Here is a 22,816-nt window from a genome sequence, read left to right as displayed (position 1 = left end):
GCCAGAAGCCAGACAGGGCGGGAGGCTCGCTCCACAGTAGACTGAACTTCGTGCTCACTGTGGTCAAGTCCTCACCACCGGCTGTGACAGAGGGCTCTGCAGGGTCAGGTGGTCTCAGGTGAGGAGGCTGAAGTGACTACCCCAGGTTCAACGAGGGCAGATGAGAGGCGATCCTCTGCCATGGCTCCTCTGGAGATGGGTCTGCAGGAAGCTGGCCCAGGAAGCTCCCGGAAGGGGCCCCAGTCCAGTCAGGGTAGACCCTTCTGCTCTGTGCACACGCTCCCTCTTCTACAAGGCCCTCCTCTCAGCTCACAGCCAGCCTGGCCACTTTGGGCCTTTCTGACATTCTGCTTTGCAGCCCCAAAACTCTGCTCGCCAGCCACATGCAGTGATACTCTGGAGCCAGACAGTCTGCGGTCAAATCCTGGCTCCATAATTACAAGCTGGGTAAGTAGGGACCTCTCCTCTCTGGGCCTCAGTTTGCTCATCTGTATAAGGGGGACAATGACAGCACCACCTCGAAGGGGAATCGTGAGGATTAGATGAGTGTTCATCTGCACAAAGGGCTCGAGTAGTGTCTGGCATACAGTAGGTGCCGGGTAAGTGTTCGCTATCCTTATTGTTGCCTTGCTGGCGATTCGGCCCTTGCTGCCAGGGTTCCTGTGCTCACACCCCACCAAGGACTTGTGGTGACATCTGGAGGCCACTGGCTCTGGAGTTAGGCTGCCTGGGTTCCAGCTGTGTAACCTTAAACTCTTGAGGTCTCCATTTCCCCTGCTAAAGTCTCATGGGGCTGATGAGAGGACGAAATGCACACATGCCTAAAGGTCTGAGAAAGACTGGAGGAAATGATCATGATTATCCCGCAGTCCCCTCCACTCACCTTGGACATGACTATAATCTGGCTCTGGGCTCTGTCTGGCCATGCTGGGACTCCCCGAGCTCAGTCACCACCAGCCTGCTGGGACGGTTCGAGCTCTTCCATTTTCCCACCCTGAAGCAAGCCTCAGTCACAGGGTCGTGAAACATGAACCAACCAGAGCCACAAAGAGATGTCAACAAGTCATCATTCCCCTTTCCAACGGGCAGCCCTGCCCCCGTAACCCACCAGCTGAGACCCCACTGCACTTCCCCCACTGCAGACAAGAGGCACAGCGCCACTCCTGCGTCGCCTACAAGGTGCCCAACTGTGTCCCTGGCCCTGAGCTCCAGCCTGATGGGATCACCTTTGAGACAGCACAGGCCTAGGCTGGGCCTTCCCACCAGGCCTCCCTGAAGGGGAGGATTCAAGAAAGGGGCCCTGTGAGCCACAGCTCAGGCCTGGGATTTGGAGTAGCAGGGGTCTCTGGTGGAAACCCCACCAGGAGCTCGCCGGGCTGAGCCCAGCAGCCTGACGCCATTACCATCACCCTTCACAGGCCACGGGGGTGGGCTCGGAATCCTAGGGCATGTGTCCATACCGAGAAAGGCTGTGTGCACCATGGCTGGGCCATGTGTTGGAGAAACCATGCGTGCAATCCCCTGCACACCTCCCTTCAGTACGGACAGAGCCCTGCAGCAAGGGGGTGGTACAACTCGTTCTTATGCAGAAGGCCAGAGGCCCGTGGGGTTACAAGGAAGCAGAGGGGTAGAGATCTGAGCTTGCGCCTCCCTCTCCGTGGGTCCCTCTCCCCTTCCAACAGGACGCACCTCCCAACTAGGCAAGCTGTTCATTCATTCATCCAAATGATGTCCGCTGAGGGGCAGGGCCTCAGCGTCCCCATCAGTAAAATGGAGAGAGTAACAGTATCTTACTGGGTTGTAGGGATCACTGATAAAACCTGCATAGCATAGCCCCTGGCAAGAGGAAACACAGTAATCACACATGAGTGGCCGCTGCACGGTCACTACTATGACTAACTGCCTGGTCCTGGCGACTCGGAGATCCCTGCACTCCTAAGCCTTCCAATCTGTGACATCCCCGGCTCCCGGCTGGCCGGCCAGTCCTCAGTCTCTCTGCATCGTAATGCACCACCCGCACCAGGGTGCATGGGTTCATCCAGCATTAATCACCCCACACTGGTAGACTGTGCTCTACCAGGTGAACCCACCTCTATCTTTAATTCCTACGCTGTCTTACAGCAACCACCCCATAAAAACTGCACAGACCCCCGGAATGTGCCCAGCCGCTCTGGCCTGTCCCTTTACTCACTGTTCCCTCTGCTCATTCCCACCTCCGACCTGCCACCCTCATCTCCATCAGTCTCCATCCAGATGCCTGTCGCCTACAAAGAAGTCCTTCCTGAAAGTCCCCACCCCCATGATGGCATCCCTTCCTCCGTCCAAACACAGCACAAGACATAAACCTCTCTAAGCAATGTGCTTTGTTCTATGGTGTATCATAATTGTAATACCCCCATTTAACTATGAGTCCCTTGGGAGGGAAGCGTATGTCTGACTTTTCAAGTGCCAGGCCTGAGAGCATTCACTGTGCAAGCACAGTGCCCCAGAACACTCAACTTGCACAAATAATATCTGGTGTTCAACTTATACACCTAATGCTTACCCTTTACGAATACTTGGCATTCAATTTCCCACATCGGTTCCCTTAACTTTTTTGACAAAATCACAAACGAATGTCCGCCAACCTTGGCAAACACTAAACTGAGCTCACTTATTTCTACCTAAGATGTTTCTGCAGGAGGCTGAAATAGTTTCATGTGCATCTAACAGGTGCATATACATTGACGGACCCACACAGACCCGGGGTCAGACCTGGCTTTGACACTAAACTCTACTTCCTCCCAGCTCTCTTTATCTGAGACTCCATTAGAGCATCTGTAAAATGAGAATAAACACCTACGCCACAGGATTGTTGTGAAAATTACATGAGCACTGTGCCCGGCACACAGTAGGGATACAATAAATATCGCTGCAACCAGGAACATATGGGTCCATCTCTTACAACAGATTGGCTTACCCTACTTTATTCCCCACCAAAGAAGACTGCAAGCTTGGCCGACCTGCCACCAATCTCAAACCCAGGAACCAGATGAGACCACGGTCACGTGAATTTCCTTTCTAGGGAAGCAGCTCTGCTCTTGGCACCCTGGAGACCTCAAGGTCTGCTGCTGCATCCCAAGGATGCTGGGGTGGGAGTAGTCTTCGTTTCCATGCTCTCCTCTTCCTCTCGGACGCACGTGTAACCCATGTTCCCCAATCTTCCCCTGCACTCGGTGTGGCCGAGTGTCTGAGTTCTGGCCAACCAAGCGGCCAGACCTACAAACGACTTGGCTGTGGTGGTCATTCTTTCCCCATTCCCCCAACAATGAAGGACCTAGGGAAGAGCAGAACCATTTCACAAGAAAAAGAGGGGACAGAACCCTCGGGAGACCCCTGCAGGACTGCAAGAACTGGGCTGCACAAAGCCACCCAGATGCCAGGGCTGCACGTTACGGCAGCTAGCCTGCCTGGCGAACACACAGCCCCTTCCATACCCATGGCTCCCCTTCCCTGTGGAGCCTCGCACCGGTGTGTGTGGTGGTAAACAGGGTCACCTAGTCCACACAGGGAGCCAACATGCGAGGGAGGAGAGCCAGGCCTGGGTCTGCTCAGACTGTATGCTCCAATTTTCAGATATTCTGGACCTCTAAGGAAACTGGCACTGGCCCAGGACACCCAGAGAAGCTAGCAGAAGTCCCGGTGTGGTCTTCCCTCTCCAAATGACCCCACCTGAGCTGGATGCAGCCAGCCCAGCCCAAGGGAAGCACCCTGATGCCTGTCTGATTCCACACACTCAACTCCTATATCCACCAGGGACCAGGCGATCCAGACCATGTGCTTCCCTCCAAAGAGAGTTCACCCAGCACAATCAGTTTAGTCGCTCTGTCCACCCTACCATTTCTGACAGTAGCTTGAAAGCAGTAGAGCCACGAACAAAGGATGCCATGGGAAGGCAGGAGTCTGGGTTTGAATCGCAGGCGGGCTGCTGAGCCAGCTGCAAGGGTCTTTGGGCCACACACTTCCCCTCACTCCTTCCTGGCTGGCAAAACCAGAGGTGAATCAGAGCACTAGTGTGTTCTAGATCCTAGGATCCTTAGGCTGTAGTTATGGACAAAGGGAGCTGCGTTTTCAAAGTTCTGTTGGGCTTTGTCATTTAAGAATCTCTTAATGCACTGCTACAGGGCTATTCTGCACTATTTATTGGGAGGCAGCCAGGTTTGCAAAAAACAAACAAAAAACAAAAAAAGAAAAAACACACAACAGAAGCAACAGAACGGAAGCTTTATGGGGCAAGGAGCTGCCTGTGTATCCCGCACCTCACACATTCTACATACTCATTAATTTTTTAAACAGATTATAACAGCTCCACAGAGCAGGGGGGAAGGAAATTGACAATCATAGAGCATGTACCAGGTGCAAGCCACTTTACTGGGTGATTTCTACAGATGATCTCCTGCCTCAGGGCCTTTGCAATTGCTGTTCCCTCTACCTGGAACGCTCTTCCCCCGGAAGTCCTATCACCCCCTTTCCTGACCACTATGTACAAAGCAGCCCACCACTCGCCCCACCCTGCTTGCTTTTCTCCACAATCCCTGTCATCGGATTTTATAATTACTTGCTCTTAACTTAGTTGTTTGTCCACTCCCACCAACACAGGCTCCACGAGGGCAGGCTCTTGTTTTCTTCCGAGGGCCTAGAAAGGTGACACTTATCTGCTGAATGGAGGCATGAAAGCACCGCCAGACCTCACCTCACTTACCCTGACATCAATGCTAAGAGGAAGTCTCTCTGATCCTCGCTTTACAGATAAGGACACAGGCTAGGGGGCCTGCCCAAGGTCACCACCTGGGACATTGCAGAGGCAGGATTCAAGCTCCCCTGTCTGATTTCAAAGTCCAGGTCCTCACTCCCCTACTCCACTGGGTCTGCCGTGTTCTCCCTGTGGCCTCACTGCACACCCCAAATGCCAGGACGAGTCCTGTTAACATGGAAGGGGTAACGAAATGGCTACTGAAGTCAGGAACCAATTTCAGCACCAGAAATATTTTCTCTGCCATCTCCTTTGCCTCAATACACACAGCAAACACCTCCCCCACACGCACGTCTCATCACCCTTCGGTTAGGGCTCTGCTGATGTAAGCGAAGCTTCCTTTCAAAATGCGCACAGTCTCCCTCGGTGCCTGTTGAATACACTGGGTGGTTCATCACCAGAGCCAGGAGCAAGGAAGAGAAATTCTCACTTCCTCTCTTTCTCCACCATGGGGCTGGGTGGCCTGGCTTCCATCCTGGGGAAAGCAGGAAGTCGGGAACAAAAAGCAATGCCCTCAGGTGGAGCTGCACAGACCCTTGTCCTGTGGGTGGAAGTCAGCGTGTCTTTGTCAGAGCCCCCTGGTCACCTGCGTTCCTTCAGCTACAGGGAAGATCAAGTGGCCAGACCCTCTGAGGGGGATCCCTGGTTGGTGACCCTTCGCCAGAACAAAGCATGACTCCAGGTAGCAATAACTCCAGGAAACACTGCCCTTCCCTCTTCAAAAGGAGGCTCAGCTCCCCCATCCCAAAGAATTAAGCAAAAGAACATCAAAATAGAGACAACTCCATTTAGTAAAAATAGAAAATGTTTTCTTCCAAGGAACAAGAGTGTATTCGTCTGTTTCCATGCTGCTGATAAAGACATACCTGAGACTGGGCAATTTACAAAAGAAAGAGGTTTAATGGACTCACAGTTCCACGTGGCTGGGGAGACCTTACAACCACGGTGGAAGGCGAAAGGCACGTCTTACATGGTGGCAGACAAGAGGAGAATGAGAGAGCTAGGCGAAAGGGGTTTCCCCTTATAAAACCATCAGATCTCGTGAGACTTATTCACTACCAAGAGAACAGTATGGGGGAAAGCGCCCCCATGAGTCAATTATCTCCCACCGGGGCCCTCCCACAATAGAAGTGAATTATGGGAGCTACAACTCAAGATGAGATTTAAGTGGGAACACATCCAAACCATATCAAACAGGCTGGGACTAACCTCAATGCCCATCAACAGGGGAGGATCTACCTACATTACTGTGATACACTTCTGTGACAGAACACTATGCAGCAATGAAAAAGAATAAGGCAGCTGCACACGCATGGAGGGTCTCCAAAATATTCTGTCCAGTGAAGAATCATGGTAGACAGCTGTGTGCATGCATGTCCAGATACACAAGAAATGAGCAGCAGTGTTTGCCTCCAAGGAGGGCCACTAGGGGCTGTGTGGGCGCCGAGTAAGGGAAGCTTCATTTTGCATTACATACCTTGTTACACTAATCAAATCTACCTGATGCATACATGAGTATTTCAATTTTTGTAATTTATTTTAAGGAACTAGACTATGCCCCCTAAGGAATTTTTCTTAAACTGCTGGCAAGAATTTCATTGCCTTCCTACCTATGAGACCTGCTAAATACCCCTAACTTTCCCCCACGCACTACTCATCTCAGGGAACTCTCTGGAGGCCATCCATTTTTACGTAACAATAATCCCTTCCATTTGTGCAGAAAGTCATGAAGCTTTTTCAGGGCAATTAGCAAAACAGGAATTGGAATCCTGGTCACTGTATACTGACTATACTAGTAGGTGCTTATCTATCCTCTCCAATCCTTACAGCAACCCTAGACATGAGCTGCTCTCCCTAAGGATGGAGGAAAAACAGGCCCAGCGAGGGAAAACAAAGCACCAAAAGTCACACAGCCAGGAAACTGCACCCTCCAAATCCAGATCCAGCACCATGAGAACGCAAAACCCAAATCTATTCTGCCCCACAGCGGAGATGCCCCATATCAGGCTGCCTCACTTAATCTCATGTATTCCTTTAATCAAAAGTGTAAGCTGACCCCCTGCAATGTCCATGCCAACAAAACACCAATCGGGTACCCTCAAGACGAGTCAGTCCTGGCTGGCAGTAGTTGAGGTGCCCTGGGACAGCTTTGCCTTCTACCAGGTCCCCCTGAGCCCTGCCCAGGACAGTGCCCCAGAAACGCCCTCTCTCACTGCCCAATGAGACACTAAGGAGGAGGCAGGGCCGCAACACAAGTCAATCTGTGGGCCAAGCAGCCCAAGCCAGCAGCAACTGCCACCTCTGTCACCCACTTGCAGGAAAGCTCAGCCACATGCAGTGAAATTCCTTCTACCTGGACTGGCATGATGTTGCCATGGCCGGAACAGGCATCTCAGATTGCACCAGGCAAATGGGAGCATCAAAATTTACTCCTTCCTTAAAATGCACTTACTTATTACAGCCTGGGAAAGGCAAGACCACGTTTGCAATTTACAGACAATTTTGACTTTTTCTCTTCTCTGTCTCAGCCCCTCCCCTCCACCACCTCCAATCAGACAAGTTGTCTGGGAAACAATTTTGATACACTCCAAAATCCTCCTATGACAAATGGCATGGAAAGGGGGGAAAAAATCTCTGTGTTTACTGCCACGAAAAACATCAAATAAATTAAAGACAGGCTAGGCACATGGGGGGAAGGGGGGGTATGTGACAAAAGTGAAAAACCAATTAACAATTAACATGCGTGCATGTGAACACAGATGAGTTCTGGTGGGATATGTGACTACCCTGGAGGACACAGATTTCAATTCTTAAGTAGAAACCAAGCCATGTGGATGTGTAACTCTTAGCTCAGCAAGTGACACACAGTAGGCGTACAGTAAGCCTGTGCTAAACAAAGTTCGAGTTCAGACAACAGCTGCTCCCCACCAAGAAAACACCAGACTAAAGAAACCGATGAGAATTAAGGTGGCTTCTCCTTTCCCATCCATAACAAGATGTCCGGAAACATTGCAATCAAACAGCAGAGTGGTGAAAACTTAAAAACAAGCCACTGATGAATTATGGCTTGAGAATAAAGAACACTACTGTCACCTGTGCCCCGACCCCTGAATAAAGGACTTTCTGAGTGGATCCACCATTCTGAAATACCGTGTGCCACACTGTCTTAAAAGTAAGATGAAATAAAAGGTAGGCAGCTTATTTGTACTTCTGTGGTGCAGAAGAAACAAAGCCTACAGACAAAGCCCTCTGCCCACAGACAAACATGTCTAGCAGGTGATCAAATTCAACCCACAGACGAGAACAGCAAAATGGATTCTGGTCCTGCCGAACCCGGCTGCTTATTCAGAACCCCTGGCTGCCCTGGCTGTCATTTACAACCAACACGACCATCACCAGCCATGAAGAGCCAGTGAGGCCCAGGGACTGGGAAGTTTGGGTACAAAGAGGGAATAGGGCACCACATTCAGGCCACAGCCTGGGCAGACAGGCCCTTCCCCACAAAGGTGCAGTTCTGGGTCCCCCAGGGAGGGGGCCCTGGCCTCCCTATCTCCCCTCCCAAGTCAGCTGTCGCCTATCTGCTTCCTCCTTTGTTTACGAGCATTTCGGATCCAAAGTCTCCAAGCACAGGGTGCATCAGACCTGGCGGCCGTCATAAGCCACATTAGGCACGCTGTTGGCTCTGCAAGGATTTAATCAGTAACTGGCCCAGGAGACCAGGGCAGGGCAAGCTCTGACCTGATCCCACAGGAGGCAAAGTTTACAGGCAGGCTGGGTGGGTGAGGCTGCTGGCTCCACCGGTAAGACAACCTGGAGGGCTATCAGGTCCCTTGGACCCCAGACTAAAAGGTGTACCTAGCTGGTGTCACCCAGCAAGTGGGACTGGGAGCCCCAGTATGCCTGCATCCCAGCCTGATGCAGATGTGCTCCTGGAAGCCTGGTCTTAAATCTCTCAGATTCAGTTAATTGGATCAATGGAGACACACTGCAGAAGGTTTGGGCAAAAAAGAGTATTTGGTTTGTTTATTGGTTTGAATCCCTATCAGTCACTCTGGGTCTTGTTCCTGAAGCCCATACAATTAACCAGATAATTACCAGTCGTTGGGCTGTGTAGACGGCTTAAAATATGGATGACTGACATTTCAAGTAAGGATATGACTCTACAGGAAACATACTTGGAATATCGGGAGCTCAGGGCTGGGCCAGGGGCTGCTGCGAAGCCGCAGGACTGCAAAGGGTTTTTGTTCTAGGGAACTGCACTCAAATTCACCTTTGTTTCATTTGGGCTCATATTTCTCAATAGAGTGCTTGGGCCGCACTATAAAACGCAGACAGATTACATAATGTCCAGGCCTCAGGGAAACCCCACAGGGGCTCCGCTGCTTCCCCGAGAGCCTGGACACCAACCAGGTGTCTCATGATGGAACAAGAGCCCTGATGGCAGTCCCAACCTCACCTCTCCCCTGGAGGCCAGCGCTCCAGCCAGGCCAGCCCTCACAGCCCCACCTCCAGGCTCACAGGCCCTGAGGCAAGGCCCCCTGGAGCCCACCAGAGGGCAAGGGTAAGACTTAAGGACACCCCCTGCCTGCAGTGCTTGGTGACGAAAGGCAGCGGAAAGGGGATTATGCCAGTCCATCGGACACTTCCTTATAGTTCCTCTTGCCACATTTCCTAACACCAGAGCATGGCTCTGCCAAGAGGAATCTTGCTCCAGGGATAAGCCTCAGTCCCCAGTACTAGACAGGTGCTTTCCGGAAAGGCCCACGCTACCGATGGTGACACCCACCTGGGCTGGCCAAGGTGAGCAACGGGCCTCTGGCTATTCATGTCTTTCTTCCTTCCCTCTTTCTCTCAGATATACCTCCTGAGCAATCGGAGGTAAGTGGGGAGCCATTAGCCTCGAGAGCTGGCTTTCCGTAAACTGAGGACGGTAGCAGCGGGACACTCACTCCTGGCTTCTCCCAGGAGGAAAAGGGGCTCCTCCTGGCCTTTCCATGGCAGGTCACTGTTCCTTCTAACCATTTTCCTACCCCACCACCAACAACCCTTCATTTTGTGGAGTGTAAGAGAAAAAAAAAAAAAAAAAAAAAAAAGCCCGATAAATTCCCCCTGAGCCAGGTGAAAATTCTGAAGCCAGATCTGGGGTCTCCAGAATCCAGGCAGGGGGCACCGCGGTCACCAGTTCCTCCCCACATCACAAACACTCTGTACTGGCAAATTTTCGGAGGCTCTCTCCCCCTCCATCCATTGGAAAGCCAAATGCTGCGGCCTGTGGCGCGGGACGGGTTTGGGAACATGCACCAGCCTGACGGGGGACTGGGCCGCCTCCCCGCGACCAGCAATCCTCCCTGAGAAAGGAGTCTTTGCAGATATTGCACCAACGTGCCCACAGGAAAGAGAAAATAGGTGCTCTAAGCATGTCGGACCCCAAATTCAGAATAAAAGTCCTCGAGGGCTGCAATGCTCTGGGGTGGGGGGTGGGGGACTGGTTCAAGGAGTAGGATTCTTCAGCTAACTTTTCCCCCTTCCCCATTCCTTGGGGCATGTGTCATGGCCTGTGACACACCGCCAAGTGAACATGGATGCCAGGGAAATGTCTACACACGCTACACGTTTGTGACATGCCATGTAAGCGACACCCTATTTCCTGGCTGGGTTTTCTTGGCACAGGTGTGGGCAGGCAGTGGATTCGGCCCCCTCCCACCGCGCTTAGTAAACAGGATCACGGTGGCCCCAGGGAGGAGTGTGCATTCTGGGGAAGACAAGCTACCCCTCCAATGAGGATGGGACCCCCACGGCAAGGCTCAGGCCCAAGCCACAGCCGGTATTTGAAACTGTCCTTGTTTCAAAACACAAAGCATCCCGTTCAGGCTCCTACCCGCCACCCCTACTCTCCCCTCGACCCCACCACAGCTGTCTTTCTCCACGTACGAAGAAGGCCACCATTTGCAGATCTGATTTCAGAAACAGATCAATGGTTTTTCCTCTCCGACTCATCCAGCTGACCCAGTCCTACCCATGTATTAAAAAACAATAACAAAATTAAACCTCCAGCAACAAAACACACACGTATACACACACTCTACAGACAATGCCGGACCAGGGCTCCACCAAGCAGCTTCTAGGCTATAACTCGACCACCGCTGGGTCCTGAGATATTCCAGGACCACTGCCCCCTCCCCCTCCACTTCCAACCTCTCAATGTGCGAATGAGATTTTCAGAAAGGGAAGCACCCCGTTCTGCCTGCCAGCTCTGGCAGGAAAGAGAATAAAGGACGGCTAAACCAAACAGAGGAACTGGCTTCTGGAAATTCTTTGGGTTTGGGGGTTTGGAGGTTTTGTTGTGTTGTTTTTTTTTTTTTTAATTTGAGGGGTGGTATTTTGTTTTCCCCTCCCCCACCCCCCAGATCCAGATGGGCCAGGGGCTTCCAGAGACAACCCCCACCACCATCAGGGCCCAGTGTCGGGTCCATCTTCGAGTCCCAGCCACCAGAAACACAAGAGCTGGGGACAGAAGGTCCCCAGACACCCAGCCTGGCGGTGGGCCGAGTCTCCAGCATTTTAAGGGTCTCTCCCGAGCCCGGTCGGCTGGTTTGGGCTTCAGACTCCAAAATCGAGCCCCGCGAGCAGGCCAGGAGCGAGGCGCCCTGGTTCTCCCCGTTCCCCCGGCACCCCCCACCGCCCCCCAGGCCCTTGGGCTCCAGGTGCAGCACCAGGGGGCAGCCAGGGAGGGCGCATCTCGGGCCCCGAGGGGAGGCGGGGGTGCAGCCGCGCAGAGCCACTCACCGTGGCGGACGCCAGGCTGTTGTCGGCCAGCGTTAGGTGGTGCGGCTCCCAGCGCCTCAGGAATTTCGAGGTGAGGATCTTGCTGAGAAAGGTCCGCGGGTGCCGGATGACACAGACCTGAATGTCGCCCTCCTGCAGCAGTTTGTACCTCATCCCGTTGCAAAGCAGAAGAGCCCGGCGGCAGGGCACGGCGCCCATCTTCGTGCCCTCGGGGGCCGACACGTCGCCCCCCAGCAGCGGCTTGGTCTCCTCGATCTGCCGGGGGTCGCCGCCGCCGCCCGAGCTGCTGGTCACATCCATGGCCGCGCCGGGGGACGGGGCTGGGGGCGGGGAGAGGGGGCTGTCCTGGGCTGCTGGGGCGGCGGGGCCCCCGGATACGGCGGCCCGCACCCCCCCACCCCCCGGGAAGGTGGGGGGGTGTGGGGCTGGGGGCGCCCGCAGGGGAGGGGGCGCTGCCCGCGGGGGGCGGCGCGTGCGGCGAGCTGGGCCGGCCTCGGCGCTTCCTGCGGGGCTCCGGGCTTCCTCCTAGCTCGTCGGGTGCATGCTCGCGGCGGCTGACCGGGCTCGGCGGGCGGCGGGGAGGGGCTGGGCAGGCCGAAGGCGGGCCGGGGCCAGGCGCGGAGGGCGGGCGCCGGGGTGGGGGCGGCGGGGTGGGGGCGGGCGTGTCTCGGGGCCCCGCGCCGCCGCGCTCGTGTGTACGGAGCGTGTGTCCGCGCGGCCGTCCGGGCGAGAGTGGCCGCGGGCGGGGCGGGCCGCGCGCTGGGCTCGCGGAGCCCGGGGCGCCCGCGCGATTGGTCCCCGCAGGGTCATGTGCCCGCCCCTCTGACGTCAATGGCGGCAACGGCGGCGGCCGCGGCGGCTTTGGCCTCTCGCGGGCGGAGTCCGCGGTCCGGGCGGGGTCGCAGCCCACGGCGGGGAGGCGCGGCCCGACGGGAGGGGCAGCCCCTGGGGAGGGGGCTGAGGCGGGCGAGCCCCGCAGGGCCCCGGCCCGCCCCGCCCGGAATGTGGGGAGGGGGCGGGGCGCGGGGGCGGGGCGCGTGACGTCACACCAGCCGCGCCCCCGCGGGTGCCCGGGCTGGAGCCCAGCCCGGCTGCTCGAGCGAGTGGGCCCGCGCCTCGCCCACCCCGGCCGCCCCCGGGCCGGACTCGGACGGGTAAAGAAGGGTACCCGAGGGCCGGGGGCTGGGTAGAAGGACGGGGACTGGATCCCTCGACCCCTGACGCCCCCTCCGCGCTCCAGGCTGCCCAGCGGGCTGGCCAGATGGGGCCGTGGGACGGGGACGCCTCCCCGACTGAAAGTGTCCCCGCGGTGATCCGGAGGATGAGCCCACCCTGCCCTGTCTCTCACTGCGGGACCCGGCCGGCCTCGAACCCTGGCCTTTGGTGTCTGCTGGCTTTGGCCTTGGGGGTCCTCAAACCTTCTGGGGAGAGGGACGGTCCCCCCATCCCCCTTCTTTCTTCTGCTCCTGGAGACAGAGCCTCTTCTAGGAACCCAATTAAAGCCACCTCAACCTACACAGCCACCCCTCTTGTGCGCACCCCAGTAGCTCCCCCTGCTTTACCTTCCCTGGGACCCCACCTGGCCGTTTTATCTGAGTTCACAGGCCCAGCACCAGCCCACGAGAGAACCATACTCAATTCTCTTGTGACCCGGGGCATCAGGAACTGCAGCCTGGATGCAAAAAACTCCCCTTCTGCCATCACAGGCAGCCGGCACCTAAGGCCACCTAGCAAATGCTCAGCTCCTCAGCCAGGTATTCTTACCTCCACGTGCTCCTGCAGCTAATAACGTTAAAACCCTAGATTTTTGCCTTTTTAAGTGAAGGTGCCTCTGTACTGAACACATGAATGTGTGCAGCGTGTGTTGAACTGTGTCGTGAACACTGAGGAATATCCACAGCATCTGTGCCGTTGGTGGAAATTATTCACACCCCCTCTCCCAAAAACAGGCAGCATGAAGGTGCTCCCCAGAGGACCCTCTCGCTGAGCCTGGCCAGGGTTTCAGGCAGGGGGTGAAAGGCAGGTCCCAGGCTGCATCCCTCACCAAAGAAGACTCACATCCAGCCTGCCCAGGAGATGCCTCCTGGGGAAGGCACAATTAGATTAGAAATTTAGAAATTCATTAGCTCCCCACAATTTGCTGCCATTTCCTTCAAGTTTTGAGCTTGAACAGCCTTGAGAAAACCACCAAGCATGAAGGGGCAAGCCCTAGATATGTGGGTGTTGGGGGGTGGTTGCGGCCAAGAAACCCCCCAGTCCATTAAGGGGGTGGGATTAGATCCTTTGTTCAAATTTGTTCATTGAGCTCCTGCTGTATGCTGGTCACAGGCCAGGCACTAGGGTATTAATAGTAATGACTATAATAACCACAGTGGCCAGAGACTTCCTATGTGCTAAGAATTTTGTACGCACACATCATTTTCTTCTCACACCCTATGACATAGGTGCTGTCCTCATCCTCAGCCACAAAACATGGAGGTCAGAGTCCAGAACAATAACAGACATTGTGCCTGGTGCTCCAGGAACAGAAAGGGGGATGTCTAACGCAGTGTGGGGGACCAGGGTACTCTAAGAGTTCTTTAGGAATCAACTAAAGAAGGGGATAGGTGCTCCAGGAAGAGGAAATGGCTCCTACCGGGGCAAAGAGATGGGAGGATGCTCAGTTATTCAGGAAACTGAAATCACTTGCCATGGAGTGCAAGGTCCCTGGAGGAGGTGGAGCAGAGACGTAGGCAGTGAGCAAGCAGGGCCCTGAAATGCAAGCCCAGGAACTAGAGCAGTGGGGAGACACCACAGGGGCCATGCAAAGGAGTGACTTGTACATGGCTTCTTCAAAAGTCTGCAGTGTGGTACGGATGAGCATTGCAGCGGAGAAACCTAGAGGCAAGGCGGCCGGTGAGGAAACTGTCATGCCCACCTCCCCCCACAGAAGGAAGCAACAAGGGCTAGCACAAAGTCACTGGGTGGAGTGGCCCAGTGGCAAGCAAAGCAGCCACTGTCCACTTCGGGGACATCCATGGACACGCCTCTACCCATACAGGGCACAAAACTCCAGTAGAAGGAGCAGATTTAGCAGGATGCAAATCCCTGATATATTCCAAGACCATTCCAGACATCCTCAATGCAGCGCAGTACAGTGGTTGATTTGTAAACATTAAGTAGGACATACCGTGATAATAATGACTGGTACCCAAACGCCAGATACTATGCTGGAGGCCTTACGTATTTGTTCTCATTTATTCCTCCCCACCAGCCTAGGAGGTAGGAACTATTACCATCCCCATCTTAAGAGTGAGGAACTTGAGGCTCAGACAGGGTCAGACAACTATCAGGATCCAGCCGAGGTTTGAACCTCAGATTGTGTTCGACCTCAAATTCCATGTGCTTCCCACTCCTCTGGGAATTTAGGAAGACATTACAAATGTCTGTCTTTGTAATGTTGTCCTGAGCAGGCATTCAGGAATAAAGTATTGAATTCAAGCAATCTCATCTTTAAATAGCAGTATTTCTTGAATACAGTTTCAAATCAGTGAAATGGAGCCCCCAAGACACTGCAGAGAAAGTTCCTGAGGGCAGAAGCCAGAAGCGCCTGTCTGGCAACAGCACTAGCTCAGTGCCTGGACAAAGCTGGGGTGCAGCAAATACACAGTGATTGATTGTCAAAAACATACTCCTTGGTGCTTAGCAAAGGTCCAGCCACAGGATCGGGTCAGTAAGTTGTGGGGGATGAGCTGGGATGGCGTTAGTACTCAGTCTGTGACAGTGTGACAGTCGAGTCCACAGCCTCCTGGACTGGGACTTGGCTAACTCATTGCAGAGCCCCTCCACCTTCCACTAACCCAGGCTCCCAACCTAGAAAGGAATCTGAATCCAGCCATCAGATTCCATCAGAGCACCATCCCTGGAGCTCCCCAAATTATAGGAGACACAAGCCCGTCGAGCTCCCGTGGATGGACCGTGTCCCCAAGTTGTGCTCAGTGCCCTGGAACTCCAGACCCTCCAAAGAATGATCCGAGCCTCTAAGAGTCTGCCTTTCCAACACTGAACTTGAGAAGCTTACGGAGTAGCAGGAAGGGCACGGTGGTTCACGCACCCTTCACTCCCCTTGGGTTCTCGCAGGCTCGTTCACTAACCAAAGGCCAGTTCACCAGACAAACCTGTCATTTTCTGCATTCTTTGCTAGCGGTGTGTCCTGGTTTGAGCCAGGTTCCAAAGGATGACGTCTGCCCTCACCTGAACTACCACTTTCGTTCAACAGCCCACTGTGGGGTCACCCCGGGCCACACTGGTGGAGGACTCCCTCAGTCAAGCTCAGTGCTGGGAGCTGGGATGTCATACTGAATGGTAAAGTGCCTTCATGGGCACAGTCTCAACTCAAGTTCTCTGAGGTGTCCCCTGTAGCTAACTCACAAGGGAAAGACACACCCGCTACCCAGGCTGCCATTAAGGAATGTGATGAGGTGGCAAAGTCCCTGTTGGGGAGGAGAGCAACGGAGCTGAGGGGCAGCCTAGGAGAGGTTGAGCTGAGGCGCCTTCCAGCAGCCACACCTGTAAGTGGATGTTCCCCCTGCTCCCATGAGGGCAACATTTTATGTGCTATGGATCTGTAGTACCCAACACCGTCCCTGGCCTTCAAGTAGGTGCTAATAGGTGCTAATAAACAGGTGTTTAATGGAATCAAAAGAAAGAATGAATGAAGTGGGCAAAGTAAATGCATCATGATTATCTGTTGAATGGCTGGATCTAGCTTGGACGTCAGTGTCCTAACCCCTGAGCTACATGACCCTGCTTCATTTATTCTTTCTTTCATTTGATTCCATTAAACATCTGTTTATTAGCACCTGTTTGAGGTCCAGGGCCAGTGTTGGGTACTACAGATCCATTGCACACAAAATGCTGCCCTCATGGGAGCTCAGCAACTATTGTCATGGGGGGTCAGCAACTATAGTCAAGGGGCCAGATTCAGCCCATGGACTCGAAAGCCTAAAATATTCACTCTCTGGCCCCTTTTCAGAAACAGTTTGACAACCCCTACAATAGACATAAATAACTTCAGGAAGAGAGATACCGGCAAAATGTACTAAAATAATTAGGAAATTATGAGTTGTATTACTTTTGAAAAATATTATTCATTTAATTGTAACTTTACATAACTTAATCTTTTTTTTAACTGGCTGTTTAACAACCAGCGGTCTCCAGTGGAGATCCACTCCAGCCTCTGCACAGCTGTCTCTCCCTGCCCCACCCCACCATGAAATGGTGCACAAACCCCAAGGCACTGCACTGTACCCTCCAAGTAGGCAGGGTTCATTCTGGTTTTGCTCACCACTGTATCTAGGGTCGTGTTCAATAGTCAGCCTGCTGAAAAAAGGAAAGCCTGATCTATAAAGTTTGACAATTTCCCTGGTGCAAATACAACCATGGCCAATTATTATACAAGCTACCAACATGTGTCCTTGGACATGGAGTTAGGAAGACATGCACCCCACGGCAGAGTTTCCACCACAGAGATACAATACACCAGCAAGGGGTCAGATTCAGCCCATGGACTGCAAAGCCTAAAATATTCACTCTCTGGCCCCTTTACAGAAAAAGTTTGGCGACCGCTACAATCGACATAAATAACTTCAAGAAGAGAGATACCGGCAAAATGCAGTAAAATAATTAGGAAGTGATGAGTTGTATTACGTTTTAAAAATATTATTTAATTGTAACTTTACATGACTTAATTTTTTTTACTGGCTGTTTGACAACCAGCTTGCAGAATTTCTGAAAAATTAACAATCAGCTGTCATGAGCCATTACAGGTCGGCTTCAGGACACCGCTGCTTGTTTCTCCAGGGCATGGCACAAAGTAAATGCACCATGATTATCTGTTGAATGGCTGGATCTAGCTGAGATGCCAACGTCCTAACTCCTGAGCTACATTACCCTGCTTCATTCTTTCTTTTATTTGACTCCATTAAACACCTGCTTATTAGCACCGATTTGAGTGGCAGGGACTTTGCTGGATACTACAGATCCATCACACATATGATGCTGCCCTCATGGGAGCTCACAGTCACGTGGGAAAGCCAGACGCCCTCACAAAAAATCATCACAACCGCCCCCCAAAAAAAGTATGCCAAGAAATAAACAAACTCTCTGCTCTTTAGCTTACCAGCCGTATATGTCTTTGATTGATTTACTGTCAAGCGGAGTCATCATAGTTCCTTCCTCCCAGTTCTCAGAAATTCAGTGAGACGATCAAGCCGAGCCCAGAGTAAGCACTCGCAATAGTGTTAGCTATTTCACATCACCACCGTTATTTCAGAACCCGTATTGGCAAGACCCTGGCAATGGGCCCTCCATCTAGACCACCTCTCTGAATCTTTCCCATTCGCCTAGCAACTGGGTGTAGACACTCTAGACAGCGTCTCTGCAGGATTGGAAGCAGGTTTCGAACTTGGGCGCTATTCACATTTGGGATGGATGACACTTTGTGGCAGGCAGCTGTCCTGTGCAGTCTCAGATGTTCCGCACCATCCCTGGCCTCTACCTGTTGGATGCTAGGAGCATCCGCAAGTCATAGCAACCAAAAATTTCTCCAGACCTTGGAGCTGGGACTACAGGCGTCCGCCACCACGCCCGGCTAATTTTTTTTGTTGTTGTTGTATTTTTTCGTAGAGACGGGGTTTCACCGTGTTAGCCAGAACGGTCTCGATCTCCTGACCTCGTGATCAGCCCGCCTCGGCCTCCCAAAGTGCTGGGATTACAGGCCTGAGCCACCGCGCCCGCCTTTGTCACCTAGGAGGCAAAATCGCCCCTGGTTTCAAGGAAGATGTTTATTTCTCCCTCTCAGCTGGCAGAGGATGATGTGGTGTCAGCCACCTCCTCATCAGTCGTCCTGTGGGTCACAGTCTCGGGGAGATGGTATTGTCCACACTCGTGCCCTGACACGTTCCTCCTTAGATGCCACTTATGGGGTCTAGCAGCAAACTCGCTCCTAGCCAACTTTATCAGACCGTCAAGGAACATATGGCCCCATAGGATGGCATGAGATGCAATTTGTATTAAGTCATGGTTTTGGAGTCTGTTTAATGGCGTGAGGCTGCGTGTGTAATAAAATGTCAGAAACCAAAAGCAGGCAAAAAATTGTTCCTAAGCAGTCTCAATTTCCTAGCTACCCATGACACTGTTGCTTTCGGGGATTCTTCAGAATCTGAATACTCTGTCTCAAAATTACATCAGTCAGGAGAGCATTCCTGAACCTCATTTATAACAGGCATCAGGTACTAGCGTAAGGGAACAGACACTCCGTACTGATGGCATTTAATGTGCTGATCAAATAATAAAATGTGCTCATTCTCCCGGTGTAAAAAGAGGAGTCGTGTTTTGTGAAGTTGGTGAACGTCCTCCTCCCTCTTCTGGGCTGATGTGAAGCCAGCCCATTCTCTAGCTCCAGCAGTGGGAAGGGAGGAGAGGGGAAGGTGATTCACGTTCAGCCGCCTGTGATGCTGGGGAGCCGAATGATAGCTCCCCACCCTCTCTGCTTACAGGAGATGAGGGAGGGCAACAAGGGAACATGAAGTGCCAGCCTCTCCCCCTTCCCTTCTCACTGTCACCAAATAAATAAGTCTGGAGTTGCTAAGAAAGTACTACAGAGGACTCAGTGCTTTCCCAGAACTAATATTTCTTACAATCGATTGATTGATTGCTTTTCCTACATACACCAAAACAATCGTGGTTATCTCCAGAGAGATGGGATTATGGGCAACTCTTTGTCCTATTTATTTGTTTAGAGACAAGAGTCTCACTCTGTTGCCCAGGCTGGAGTGCAGTAACGTGACCTCAACTCACTGCAATCTCCACCTCCCAGGTTCAAGCGATTCTGCTGCCTCAGCCTCCCGAATAGCTGGGATTACCGACACCCGCTACCACACCCAGCTACTTTTTGTATTTTTAGTAGAGATGAGGTTTCACCATGTTGGCCAGACTGGTCTCAAACTCCGGACCTCAAATGATCTACCCTCCTCGGTCTCCCAAACTGCTAGGATAACAGATGTAAGCCACTGCGCCTAGCCCCTTTTCCTTTTGAAATCAAGGTTATTTTTGTTTGGTTCGGTGTTGGGGGACTTTTTTGAGAAAGTCTTTCTCTGTTGCCCAGGCTGGTGATATAGCAAAACTCTGTCTGCAGTGGTGTGATCATGGCTCACTTCAGCCTCTACCTCCTGGGCCCAAGCAATCCTCCCACCTCAGCCTCCCAAGTAGCTGGGACTGCAGGGACACACCACCACACCTGGCTAATTTTTTATTTTTTATTTTGTGTTTTCGTAGAAACAGGGCCTCAATATGTTATCCTGGTTGGACCCAAACTCCTAGGCTCAAGCAGTCCTCCACCTGCGCCTCCCAAAGTGCTGAGATTATAGGTGTGAGCCTACCACACCCAGCCAAATCAACGTTACTGGAGTATACTTTGCATATAATAAGCTTCACGCATTTGGCCAGGCACAGTGGCTCATGCCTGTAATCCTAGCACTTTGGGAGGCTGATGTAGGAAGATCGCTTGAGCCCAGGAGATCATGACCAGCCTGGGCAATGTAGTGAGACCCCATCTCTACCCCCCACCCAAAAAAAGCACCCATTTTAAAAGAACAGATTGACAAGTTTTGACACATATATACACACATGTGACCACCACCTCAATCAAGACATGGACCTGGAACTTTCCCACAGACTCAAAAAATATCTTCTGCTCCTTTGTAGTTGATCGCTGTCACCCACTGCCAGCCCCAGGCAATCCTCGATCTGCCCTCTGTCACTCTAGATACTTTTACCCTTTGTTGAATGTCACATACATAATATCAAAAAGTATGCATTCCTTTTCTTCTGACTTCTTTGGCTCGGTATAGAAGGATTTGCGATTCATCCACATTGGTGATTGTATCTTTGTCTATTCCGTTTTGTTGCTGACTAATATATCCATGACACAGATATCCCTCTTATGAGTAAGTTTTGTTTCAATTCATTTTAATTTTTTTAATGCCATTTATTTTTAAAGAAACTCACAGAGACTTCATGAAGAGCTCAAATGCCAGGCTGCCGTTGACTCGTGGACATGGGGCATGGCTACAGAGAATGGAAGGCCATGGATCATATTTTTAAAAATAAAAAACACTGTGGGGCGGGGCACAGTGGCTCACGTCTATAATCCTAGTACTTTGGGAGGCCAAGGTGAGATGATCACTTGTGTCCAGGAGTTTGAGACCAGCCTGGGCAACACAGGGATACCCCATCTCTACTAAAAATAAGAAAAATTAGCCAGGCGTGGTCAGACACGCCTGAAATCCCAGCTACTCAGGAGGCTGAGGTATAAGAATCGCTGGAACCCAGGAGGCAGAGGTTGCAGTGAGCCGAGATTGCATCACCGTACTGCAGCCCAGGTGACAGAGCGAGATCCTGTCTCAAAAACAACAACAACAACAACAACAAAAATCCACTGTGTTTTTCAGATTAATTACATCTGTCTCCTACACCAGTTTTAGCAGTGAGGCTGCTCAAATTGACCAATTTAAATGTGATTGCCTTTCTTTCCTCTCCATCATCTCTGAGTCAGTTGCCAAGAAGCAATGAAAGGAAGGAATTGGGGAGGAGAAGTGGTTTACACTTGTGGAGCAGGTACCGATCTTCCAAAACTCACCCACACCCCCATTTGCATGGGTCAGTCTAGACAATCCTCAAATAGGGATGGGTGATGATATCACCCCATTTTGCAGATTAGGAAGCTGAGGCAAGGTCAAGGGTTCATCTAAAACCCCACAGCAAGAGCAGGGGGCTTGGGGGGTGCAGGAAACTCCATCCAGGGACTCCAGGTAGAAAAGCAAAGACATCAAGAGGACAGACCTTAGATTTGAAGCCCAGGTCTCCATTGTCTTCAGCTGGATTCTGCCAACCAAATCTCTTAATCTCTCTGAACCTCAGACTCCTATCTGTGAAATAGAGATTGAATTGCGCTACAACTGAGCTAAGGAGATAATGCATGAAGGTGGTCAGGACAAGATGTCGGAAGAAGTCAGTTCTCAATATAATGGTAGGGAGAAATGGCTTCTCAACCCTTGGGCTCCTTTCTTGAGCTACAGCATGAAGTTGGAACTGACTCCAGCCTGCCTGGGCTGAGAAAAAAGGAGTGGATATTTTCTTGTAGCTCCAGGAAGCAGAGGCTCACAGATGCAAAGAAGCGAGGAGAAGGCAGACCAAAGCCTCCGGACGCCTCTGTTGCAATAGTAACTAATGAGAGCGGATTAAACAAAGAATAGACATGGGTTGTTAGGAGTCACGGGTGCCCCCCAGGGCCCCAGTGGTGTGAAGGTAGCCAGCCCAAAAGGGGCCAAAGATCCAAGGACCCACGGGCCTTCTCTGTACTTCATGTTTCTGTTTATCTCTGGGTTAGGCTGACTTAATTGGCTATGTTACTTTTGCAGGACAGGAGGTGGCCATTGGAGAGGGCATCCCAGATTGAACTAGGATCTGTTCAACCCAGTTCTGAGGGAAGGACTTGGCTTGGGCCAGATACCCACCCCAGCCAGTATGTGAGCCAACACGGACAAATGTGGTTGGTGGTGATCAACCCCTACAGGTGAAAAGGACAGTCAAGTGGGTCATTGCGAACTAGGCAGGGCATTTCTTCCTTTTATTAATAATAATAATGGCCGGGTGGCTGGGCACGGTGGCTCACGCCTGTAATCCCAGCACTTTGGGAGGCTGAGGCAGGTGGATCACAAGGTCAGGAGATCGAGACCATCCTGGCTAACATGGTGAAACCCCGTCTCTACTAAAATTACAAAAAATTAACCGGGCGTGGTGGCAGGAGCCTGTAGTCCAAGCTACTCAGGAGGCTGAGGCAGGACAAAGGCATGAATCTGGGAGGCAGAGCTTGCAGTGAGCGGAGATCACGCCACTGCACTCCAGCTTGGGCGACAGAGCGAGATTCCGTCTCCAAAAAACATAAATAAATAAAAATAGTAATAATAATAATAATTGCCGGGCGTGGTGGCTCACGTCTGTAATCCCAGCACTTAGAGAGGCTGAGGTGGGCGGATCACCTGAGACCAGGAGTTTGAGACCAGCCTGGCCAACGTGGTGAAACTCCCGTCTCTACTAAAAATACAAAAATTAGCTGGGTGTGGCGGCACATGCCTGTAATTCCAGCTACTCAGGAGGCTGAGGCAGGAGAATTGCTTGAACCCAGGAGGTGGAGGT

General features: G+C 52.2%; 1 protein-coding gene across 1 annotated transcript in view; it reads right to left on the bottom strand.

Annotated features, from left to right (window-relative positions):
- Window positions 1-12,312, bottom strand: part of CMIP (c-Maf inducing protein) — a 267,353-nt gene extending 255,041 nt beyond the window's left edge. The window contains exon 1 of the mRNA XM_030822208.1: window positions 11,579-12,312. Within this exon, the coding sequence (XP_030678068.1) occupies window positions 11,579-11,878 (300 nt within the window). The 5' untranslated portion in view covers window positions 11,879-12,312. The remainder of the gene's footprint in view (window positions 1-11,578) is intronic.
- Window positions 12,313-22,816: the final 10,504 nt, after the last annotated feature.

This window comes from Nomascus leucogenys, chromosome 2 (genome assembly GCF_006542625.1).
Source record: "Nomascus leucogenys isolate Asia chromosome 2, Asia_NLE_v1, whole genome shotgun sequence".
Lineage (NCBI taxonomy): Eukaryota > Metazoa > Chordata > Mammalia > Primates > Hylobatidae > Nomascus > Nomascus leucogenys.
Note: the sequence above shows the minus strand (reverse complement) of the source record. Positions and strands in the feature narration are given on the sequence as shown.